Source organism: Ctenopharyngodon idella, chromosome 17 (genome assembly GCF_019924925.1).
Source record: "Ctenopharyngodon idella isolate HZGC_01 chromosome 17, HZGC01, whole genome shotgun sequence".
In the NCBI taxonomy this organism is placed as follows: Eukaryota; Metazoa; Chordata; class Actinopteri; order Cypriniformes; family Xenocyprididae; genus Ctenopharyngodon; species Ctenopharyngodon idella.
In genome coordinates this window covers 7,937,424-7,948,686 of record NC_067236.1, presented here as the reverse complement: position 1 = coordinate 7,948,686, position 11,263 = coordinate 7,937,424, and the positions used below count along the sequence as shown (strand labels likewise).

The window sequence follows — 11,263 nt, the reverse complement described above, 5'->3', positions numbered from 1 at the left end:
TACTAAAGTAGCCTATAATTTAGCCTACAACCTACACTAACAGATATGATAAATATGGCTTAAATATAATAAAGCAAACAAAATTGATTAGGCTACATATAAAATATAAGTAAAATAATAAATGCCAAGTGTAACCCTACTCTGATTAAAAAATCCACATGGAAGGAAAACCAAACACACAAATAGCAAGACGTTAAACAATAGAAAATACCATTAACAATTAAGTTGCTTTCAACAGGTCAAAAGTTTGCCTTCAAAACAATTAAATATTCATGAAAAGGTCATTAATATTGACGTAACTGCTTGTAACTAAGTGAATGACGTCATTGTGACCGCCACCTAGCGGCCGTTGCTGGAAGCTCCGCATGCAGAACTCGGCTCTGAAGATGGCGGAGGGGGAATTAAACGTTGACAGTCTCATTTCTCGTCTTCTTGAAGGTAAGCCTTTTGAAAGTGAATACATTTTAACGTTTAAACAAACATACCTGGTAATTAGGTATTTGTCGTGATCTGTTTTTTCTGTTGGTGAATGGAAAATTGTGCTCGTAAAGAGGAGCTAAGCTTCGCCTCTCTGCGCCCTGTTTACAAACACGGCTGCCTGTGGCCCCGGGGTTTGGACAGCCTTCATACCAGCGCTAGGAGTTTCAGATTAGGTCTAACCTTGCATTTATCTAGCGAAGCAGGAACGAGACGTGAGGGCCTGCAGTTTATACATCAGTTGTTCAAAGAAACCGAGTAAATGAGAGAGAGGGCAGGACGATGCAGTGTCCGCTGCGTCGTTGACTTCAGGCGATTGTAACCGACGTAATTCTGATTCTCCATTCGACACTATATTTAGCATACAACGTTACCGTGTACTTCTCCTAAGCTTACTCTTAATTAATGTTACAAGTGTGTTTTCTAAATCCTCTTATTAACGTTACACTGTTTTATAGTAATATTGCATGGAATCGTATTTATAATGGTACAATGCATGCACTGTGTAACGTACATCGTCACGCTATTCTTTTAGCACTGTTTTTTCTCTTAATAACGTTAAATTGTATTCAGATCTTATATGTATATTGTATAGAGCACTACAATGAATCCTCTTCATAATCAAACAATAAATATTCTGATCCAAACGTTATACTATTCTTTTAGTAATGTTACACTGTATTCCCATTATGACTTTACTTTGTATTCTCCATAGTAACGTTACAGTGTTACAAGGAGAATACAATGCAGTGTGACGTTACTAAAAGAATACAGTGTAATGTTATGAAGAGAATATTTATTGTTTGATTATGAAAATGATTCATTGTAGTCCTCTGAGGAACATACTGAATCATCTTCATAATGAAACACTATATTCTTTTCATATGGTTACACATTATATTCTGTTAGTAATGTTACACTTCATTCCAGCCATGGTTCATCTGAATTGGCAGATGGGGCAGTGCCCCACCAAAATATATTGAATCAATAATAAATCATAAATGTGTTCAGTATTATGCAACAAATAGCCTATTTTTCAGATTTGCTAGACTATTTTAAGTCATAAAGTGAGCAGGATATATTAAAATTTAATGCATGGCTTTAGCAGACAGGTATCATGTATGATACTAAGCAGGGCAGAGAGTGCCCTGAGCCAGTGTTGCCAGATTGGAAATATCCAAGTATCGTACCAGAAGCTCAAAATTTTCGTATTTGGAAGAAAATTATTGTACATGAGTCAAACGTACAAAATACAGCTATTTATCTAGACCAACAACTTTTTGACACGACCTTCGCCTCTCCCCTGTCTTCACCTTCCTTTTCAGCACTCATTTTCTATACTTTATTGCTAAACTATCACCCTCAGCTTGGAAACAACTGACCTAAGCGCCGCGGCAGGAATGTTAACTTGTGCTTGTGAGAGAGAGTCATTCTCCACGATGATTGGCTAAGACATAACATGAGATAAGATTGAAGATATGCGTAACACCACATTGACATTCTCTACACAATCATGAAGGTAGATGTAGGATCCACAGCTAGATGAATGAGTATAGAAGCCCTATGATTACAACGTCCATCATTTGACGTGTCACACATTTCTGAAAATATCGTACATTATGGGATTTTTTTCATTATTGATCATACAGCGTATAGAGGTCAAAATTATCGTACAAATACGATAATTATCGTATGTCTGGCAACACTACCCTGAGCCCTGCCCTGCAGTGCCACAGTTTTCAAATGTAAATCTTTGGTGAAAAATGGAACTGGGCCATTCGGGCAGATTTGAGACTTCCCCTCTTATTTTCGCGTTACCTTACGTAAACCTCGCTCCAGACCAAGACAATATCAATCCGCTTCAGCTATGTGTATATTATGGCGCTTTTCCACTGCATGGTACGGTTCGGTGCGGCTCGGTACAGCTCACTTTTTGGTGCTTTTCCACTGCATGGGACGGCTTGGTACAGAACGGTACGGCTCGCTTAAATAGTACCACTTCGGTTGAGGTTCCAAGCATGCCGTACCAATACTAAATGTGACGTGTAAACACTGCAGATCACTGATTGGTCAGAGAGAATCGTCACTACCAGCGTCATTGCATTTGAAACATGAGACACCAAACCCGCTAGATTTAAATAGTCAGTAACAGCCACTGTAGTATCATTTGTTCGCAAAACGATTTGCTTTAAACGGCCGTCGCATGCAACTTGAAAAAAGCAATGGCTGTATCGTGGTCAGTAGACGAGGAGTGGATCCACAGCAGTAGAGGTGGCGCAACTGCACGATCAGTCTATAATCCCACCCACTTTGAAGCGCTACTAAACTGCAGTGGAAAAGCAAACTGAAAGTAATGCGAGCCGTGCCGTGCCGAGCCGAGTAGTACCACACAGTGGAAAAGCGGCATTAGTCTGCATCAGGTCAGTAATTAGTTGGCATATCTGTTCTTCCTTAACAAGGCATATGTGGAGTAGCTTATCAAATGAATAAAAGTATAAATCTATGTGTGTTGTGTGTACTTAGAGCCTGTCAATCAACATTAGAGCGCCATCCTCAGGCTGAATTACACAAGGACACTTAGCCTTTGCCAAAAGTGTCTGCATGTGTTCAGTGATTAGAATATAAAGCTTACAAACCGTTTATCCTAAACTAGCGCTAAGACCCAGAATCTGCCCTACCTAAATTTACAGTCAGGACAGGACTGCATTCTATTTATGACATTACTTTGTATTCTCCTTAGTTACAATGAATCCTCATCATAATGGTAATGAAATCTATATATTTTCTCCATAACATTACACTGTATTCTCTTACGAACGTTACACTGTATTTTCCCGTACTTTACTGTGTGACTTTTCTAAGGTTTAACTTGAATATAACTTTTTTCTCAGTATGAAGTGAATAAGTTATAAATTGAATGCTAATGAATTGTTCTCTGTTAAATTTTATCGTCTTCCCAAGATTAAAATACATTCATTTCATAGTGTTACACTGTATTATTTTCAGAACATTACATTGAACTTATCATTCATAATCTGAAATCTGGTTTATGGCTCCTTTGCTCAGTAATGGTTCCTCGTCTGTAGACTGGATTGTTGGCTTTAGTATGTGCCATGGCTTTTACTTTTCTGCCTTTATAGATGCTGGAACCATTTACTATCCTGTATGGCAGATATTTGTGAGTAGTAGTAGAAAGACCAATATTTCTGTCTCAGGAGACTTCCGTTAGGATAAACCATGGGTTATTTCTGTCCATCTCAGTGACTTTTGTTGCTACACAAACTTCTGCTGTTCACTTAAGTTTGATAAAGGAAAGCGCCATGGATTATTGCACCACCCTGATAACCGATATGGCCTCGTGCCTGTCCATCTGTCCCAACACCCTCCTGCTGACCCTCACTCAGCAATGCCATCTGTGACCCTAACGTCCCACTTCTCAGTTCCTCACACTTCGATTTTCATGGTCTCACAAACACATCTCTGTATGTTTCTCTCATGTTCCATCTGTGTGTCTCGATCACACTCCTCTATCTGTGAAGATCAAGCAGCCTGCTGTCGTACCCACGGTGGTCGGGGAGGGCCGTCTAATGGCTGCCTGTCAGGACTTGGATAATCTTGTGAATTGCTGTAAAATGCTGTAGTGGGAATCAGTTTAGCTTGTCTGTGTCATTTCGTTCTTATATATTATGTAATATGACGCTAACATGATGAACAAGGAATCAGAGCGAGGAATTAGTTTTAAAATTGTAGTCGATTGCTACTTTGAACAAGTTGTTTCTGGCCAGCTCATAATCTAGTTTAGACTGGTCTGGACTGTGGCTTGTCGAACACACACACACACACACACACACACATACACACATACAAAATCAAATTTTTCTTATGTTTAGTCATGCTGCAATAACAGGGATATTTCATCAGCTCATAGACTTATACACACTTCAATCTGTACAAATGGCACCATGCTTGCAATCTCATAAAGTGCTCTGCACTTTATATACACAGTAGTTGGGGTTACAGCATTCTTTTCAAAGTGTCTCCAACATTTCTGGTGTGTGTGGGTTATTGTGAGGGTGGACGGCCTGAAGACTAAAATGGTTAGTGCTATTATATAACCATAATCATGGCTGTAAGGAAAGAGCACAACTTTTCCTTCCCTGTGACATATATACTGTCTCTCAGCTATTCTACCTTTTCTCCCCACACACACAATTTTCTAATCTGTCATTGTCCCCATCTCAGAGTGAATTATAGCTACAGGTTTTCACTTATAGTTTCTCTCCATTGAATGAAGTTCTTAGACAAACTGCTCTGCAAAATGGTTGTTTAACAGTAAGACAGTCTCGACTGTCAAGGCGGGAACATTCCTGCAGAATTCCAGACACTCTCAAGATTCCCACTCACATAAACGGCAACATTCACTGACAGTACTATGTGAGCAGGATGTGACATATGAAAATTTTTATTTATTATGATATGTTTCGTACACTAGATTTGGCAAGATTTTTAAAATGTTTTTGAAAGTCTCTTTTGCTCACCAAGGCTGCATTTATTTAATCAAAAATACAGTAAAACAGTAATATAGCGAAACATAACTACAATTTTAAAATAACTGTTTTCTATTTTAATATATTTTAAAATGTAATTTATTCCTGTGATGGCAGCTTTTCAGCATCAGTCTTCTCCAGTGTCACATGATCCTTCAGAAATCATTCTATTTTTTATTATTATCAGTTTTTTAAAAAAAGAACAGCATTTATATGAAAAAGATTTTTTTGTAAAAATGTAAAAGTACTTTATATCAATTTAATGCATTCTTGCTGAATAAAATTATTCATTTCTTAATGACCCCAAACTTTTGTTTAAATCATAGTAGTGTAAATCATAAGTATTTTTAAAAATAAAACTATCAATTAAAGATTAGTTAAATCAATGGGTTTTTTTTGTTTGTTTGTTTTGTTTTTTATGTATTTGCCACCATTAAGCCCTTTTCACACGGCCAGCGATTTTGTCGCTGTATGTCGCTAGTCTCTTCTGTGAAGAAGCTTTTGGGCATTTCCAATGCTGTCACTCTAATGTTTTTGGTAGTCTGCACGTCTGGCCATATCTTTAGAAAATGCAATCACAAATGATATATAAAACCAAGATATTTTAATTTGACTAGGAATTAGACTTAAAAGAATTAAAAGTAGCATTCTGCTGTTGCAGAATGTTGTGATATAAACTACAGCAGTGCTCAGTGCATTAAATCATTAACCAGTTTAGCGATCAATAAATCAATGAATTAAACTCTCATACTGTCAAATTCTAAAGCGTCATTCAAATTTGATAAGTAATCAATTTTCTTGTCCCTAACAATCAACAATGCAGTGGAAACTGTAATATGAACTGCAGCAGTGCTAAACTGCTCACTGCATCATATAATTAACACGAACTATCAATGCATGAATCAAACTCACTAAGACTGCCAATAGTTTCTTTTCCAGGCATTGTTTTATTAAATCCATGTATGTGGTTACTGTCGAATCATATAAAACAGTGAAATTGCTCTGGAACTCTGTCTTGCCTGCAATCGAGACAGTAACGTGAGCTCCCCTGCACTCCAATTGTTTGTCGCTCACGAAATCCACTGCTCATTTGCATAAAGTTAAACATTTCTGAACCTTTGTCATGTGACTCGCATTGCTTGACACGTCTACATTCTGTTCGCCAACGCTCACTGTCGCCGGAAGTCACCAGCCCTCCATTGAAAATGAATGGGATCATGTCTCGTTGTCGCTGCATGTCGCTGGTGGTGTGAACGGGGCTTTAGACCTTGATTGGATAAAGGCGTCAGGTGTCATTGTCAGCCTGACATCTTGAACAGCAAGACTTTTGACTGTTGACAAAGTCCACTTTGCAGCCTGTTCTGGCCCACTTAGACAGGAAGAGACCTGTCTGGCCAACATATGAAGTTACCAACCATGGTTTTAAATGTTTATAGTGCTTATCTGAAATCCTACCGTAAACCGGTGTGAAAAAAGAAACTTATTTAATATAAATAAAATATATAAGGAAATATATAAAATAATAAGGACCGATTTTATCCCCCCCCAGTCATAACTCAGAAAACAAACCAAAAATATAGTTCTTCTCATAGATATCTAGTTACATCCCCTGTGCAAAACTCTGAATACCTTCCAAAGATTTGATGTTGCAATCCAAACTTTGCCAAATCCAGTTGCTAGTTCTTCCTCCGAAGCGCTCATGCAGCACCTTATAAACATGCCTTTGTTTCCAAGGAGTAAAAATTCAATAAATCAGATCAGAGCAAATAAGGTTAGTCTGTTTGCCAAATTCAGAGTGTCTATTTTTGTGTGCAATATGCTGTAGTGAATGACTGTATGGTATGTGTGCCAATTTGTGAATTGAGTGATTAAAAAATCACACATTTGTCCTAGTTATTGAGGCTGCAGTAAAGTTGTTACACTTATGGATTAGAAATCAGTGTTAACCAGATGTTAACTGATTTTGATGTCTACTGTTTCAGTGCGAGGATGTCGTCCAGGGAAGATCGTTCAGATGACGGAAGCAGAAGTTCGAGGACTCTGCATTAAATCTCGAGAGATCTTCCTCAGCCAGCCCATCCTGCTGGAGTTGGAGGCTCCACTTAAAATCTGTGGTAGGTTAGATACTCTCTTTCTCCAGAGCGGACAACATTTCTACCATTTTAATTACATTCCTTCCCCTCTATCTCTCAAGGTTTTGGAAATCTGAGTGTAAGTAGAGCAGGATATAAATATGAATGTAATGAGGATAGGTTTGAGGTCATTTCTCTTCTCTCTGTGGCACACCTGAGACCCCTGTGTGTGTGTGCCAGAGTCATTAACCTGAATTTTGGGTGTTAAGATCTTTTGGCCATTCTTTTCTTTTCTTTCTTTTCTTTTCTTTTCTTTTCTTGACTTGAAGCCTAATTTAACTAAATCCATGTAACTTTATTGATTTATGATGTCAATCATATAAACTCTCTCTCTCTCTGTCTCTAGGTGACATCCATGGGCAGTACACAGATCTGTTGAGGTTGTTTGAATATGGCGGTTTTCCACCAGAGGCAAACTATCTCTTTCTGGGTGATTATGTGGACCGAGGGAAACAGTCTTTGGAGACCATCTGCCTCCTACTGGCCTATAAGATTAAATACCCTGAGAATTTCTTCCTCCTGAGGGGAAATCACGAGTGCGCCTCCATCAACCGTATCTACGGCTTCTACGATGAGTGTGAGCATCTGAGCACAATATACATGCATATATAAATACATCAAATATTAACACACACCCACACCAGACAATCTGAAATCTATTGATTGATTTTCTCACCCACTGAACAAACTTTCAGGTCATGCATGATGCTGTATTGTTATGAATATGTCCATTTGTCTGACACAGGCAAGCGCAGGTTCAACATAAAACTCTGGAAGACATTCACAGACTGCTTCAACTGCCTCCCAATCGCTGCCATCATAGATGAGAAGATTTTCTGTTGCCATGGAGGTGAGAACGAGTGAACAAATGATGGATAGTTTTAAAGAAGTGACTCTTGGCCTGATAAAATAGGGCAGCTGAGTCTAAAAATATTAATGCATGCTCTTTGTGACACTTTTTCTGTCTGATATTTCTTGTCTTTTCTGTCCATCTTCTAGGTCTCTCTCCTGATCTGCAGTCAATGGAACAGATACGTCGGATTATGCGACCAACTGACGTCCCAGATACAGGTGTGTGTGTGTGTGTGTGTGTGTGTGTGTGTGTGTGTGCATGTGACAAAAAAATATAGTCTCAGTTCCATGTAAAATCTGACAGCCTTGACAATGAATAATCCTCATTTTTATAATTAAAAATATTCATATATATTTATTAAAAACATTTTAATTAATTTTTAGTAAATTTAGTGCAGCATTTCCTACAAATAAATTGTATTTTTTTTATATATATATATATATATATATATATATAAAATATTGAATTAGCTTTTATTTTTATATTTTCAAATTTAATTTGTTTAATTTTTAGTAATTTTATATGCTTTTGTCATTTTTTTTATATGGTAATTTGTTTAATTTATTTTTATTTTGGTTTTAGTTTTAATTCAGTTTTAGATTTAAAAAAAATCCAGTTTGTAATTTTAATGGTTCAACTTAAACTTATTTCAGTTAGGTGCCAAGGCAAGATTTTGTTTAGTTTAGGTTTTTCATGTAGTATTTACATTTTATTTTAATTGATATTTATTTTAATTAACAAAAATATTTTTAATAAAAGTTTTAGTTAATGATAATAACCCTGATCTACCATCAGCCACCCTGCTCTAGATGATGGTACTTGTATTCACCATTAAAAAACATTTTATTACATTGATATTTAATATTGGTTGAGCACTAATAAAAACATAATTTAAACAACCAACATACCTTTATTATAAACTCAAGATGATGGGATAAAATATGATCACAGACACATGTTCTCTGTCTCTTTGTCTTACAGGGTTGCTGTGTGATTTGTTGTGGTCGGACCCAGATAAGGACGTTCAGGGATGGGGGGAGAACGATCGTGGTGTTTCATTCACTTTTGGTGCCGATGTAGTCAGCAAATTCCTGAACCGCCACGATCTGGACCTAATCTGCAGGGCACATCAGGTACCAATTCATTTGAACCAATCAGTATCCACTATCCATGTGGTAACTTTGAATAATTGTTGTTGAGGTGGGTTATGACTTCTATATGTAGGTTGTGTTTTAGTTTGTGCAGTGAGTGTTGTCGTGTTTTACAGGTTGTTGAAGATGGTTATGAGTTCTTTGCAAAGCGTCAGCTGGTCACTCTGTTCTCAGCGCCAAATTACTGCGGGGAGTTTGACAATGCCGGTGGAATGATGAGTGTGGATGAGTCACTCATGTGCTCTTTTCAGGTGTGTCATCATCCACACACACATTCACACACACATTTAAAAAAAAAACAGTTTAGTATGTTTTTAAGCCATTTGGTTTACAAGAACACAGGAAGGATCCTCATAAACCATATATATATATATATATATATATATATATATATATACAAACACACACACATTGTACATTCACAATGCACTCACATACTCTCTTTTCTTTCTCAGATACTGAAGCCATCAGAAAAGAAGGCAAAGTATCAGTACGGTGGGGTCAACTCAGGGCGACCTGTGACCCCGCCCCGTACGGCCCAAGCCCCCAAGAAGAGGTGAGCAGCTTGCCACCAAGAACCACACCCTCCATCCCCCAACCTTCGGAAACTACCCCATCTGGGGCAAATTTACTTTCCCAATTCCCCTCTAAAATCTCTCCACTCACCCTGCCAAACCTCTTTCTCTTTTCTTAATATTTGTGTACAGAAATTTTGCTGTGACCAGTCGAATTCTCTTTTCTTTTGCTCTGCTTGTTTGTTTATTGGTATTTTATTAACATGAGTAATAATAATAATAATACCGCTTTGGGAAACAACTGTTCTATAAAGAACCCAGAGCAAAACACACTCGTTCTCTTACACAAAGATCTCAGTAGTGTCCTGATATATAAGCATTTTATTAAACCTTAATTCAGTACTCTTTGATTATTGAACATTAATGTTGATTCATAAAGAAAGAGTGACGATTGTAAGTATTGAAGTTTGTTGTGTATTTCGCTACACTCTGAAGTTTCAAGACCAGAGGCTTTCACACACACACTTAACTCTGTCAGGGTGCTTGATCACAGGTCAGCAGACACTTAACATGAACACGGACACAATCCATTGTCGATAAACTAGGTCAGCGTGAACAAAGCTGGAAAAGGGATTTTAACTCGGATACCGTGACACGCACACATTTGCACAGCTGCATTTACAAACGGCATTGCATGTTCTGTTTTCATAATACCTCTGGGATATACAGCAAAACTCTATAGACCTTTGTTTAACGTGCTGTTATTATGTCTTATGATAGTAATAATTCAGGAGAAAAGTGTCACGGCATAACACTTCTTTGCATGACCCATGTACACATCAGTAATAACCTGTCTGAAGCAATTTAATCCACCAGTCATTTTCTCATTGGATAACAAAACAACTGACACACATAGAGCCTCCAAGTAGAAGATGTTGATACAATATTAAAGAATTGCACTTGTTTGAAGTTTCCCAACATCATTTAGAAGGTTAAAAGTGATTCTATTGGATTTGTTTAACAGCTTACCTAAAATTGTAGCACATGTGAATAAACAATGCCTTTCTGTGAGGTTTGCATTTTCTCATGTTGATATTCACCTGTCATAATTCATTATTTTTAATGTTTTTGTTTTAGTGTGTTGCTGTTTACTTCTTCTCCTTAATTTATTTCCAAATGTTGGGAAAGCTATCAAAGTGTTCTAAAAGCAGTTCATGAGTTTTGTATAAGTGGGCTTCAAACTTAATAAATGGAAGAAAACTCTCTTTGCCTCCTCTGTGTTTGTGTCCCTTAGCAACCGTACAAATACCAGGCTAATTAAAGTGGTGCAGACCATAGTTCTGGATGCTATTCAACCGAATTTTTCCAAGTGTTACATTAAAATAAGCAGCTCTGTAACTTGCCAATGATGGAAAATGTGGATGAGGAGGACAATCCGTGGTCTGTTGTCATGGCTACTCCAGCCCTGCTGGGTCAGGATCTATTTCAGTGCAACCAAAAGCAGACAATGAGCTGAAATTGTTTTCAGTTGATTGAAGTACCATATGAAATTTCACATGATTGATTTGTTTAATGACCTGAATAAATG

General features: G+C 37.4%; 1 protein-coding gene across 1 annotated transcript; it reads left to right on the top strand.

Moving 5' to 3' along the window:
• The first annotated feature begins 302 nt into the window (after positions 1-302).
• On the top strand, positions 303-10,938 carry ppp1cb (protein phosphatase 1, catalytic subunit, beta isozyme). Its single transcript, XM_051868979.1, has 8 exons — positions 303-438; positions 7,007-7,138; positions 7,503-7,733; positions 7,902-8,006; positions 8,156-8,227; positions 8,991-9,142; positions 9,277-9,411; positions 9,616-10,938. Exons 1-8 carry the CDS (start codon positions 366-368, stop codon positions 9,718-9,720), a joined length of 1,005 nt encoding a protein of 334 aa, XP_051724939.1. The 5' UTR covers positions 303-365; the 3' UTR covers positions 9,721-10,938.
• Positions 10,939-11,263: the final 325 nt, after the last annotated feature.

Bases quoted from the DNA above. Each gene is read 5' to 3' on its own strand.
- ppp1cb (XM_051868979.1), top strand. From the start codon at position 366: ATGCAGAACTCGGCTCTGAAGATGGCGGAGGGGGAATTAAACGTTGAC. The intron at 439-7,006 runs GTAAGCCTTTTG...CTACTGTTTCAG, and splicing joins CATTTCTCGTCTTCTTGAAG to TGCGAGGATGTCGTCCAGGG. The intron at 9,412-9,615 runs GTGTGTCATCAT...TTTCTTTCTCAG, and splicing joins CACTCATGTGCTCTTTTCAG to ATACTGAAGCCATCAGAAAA.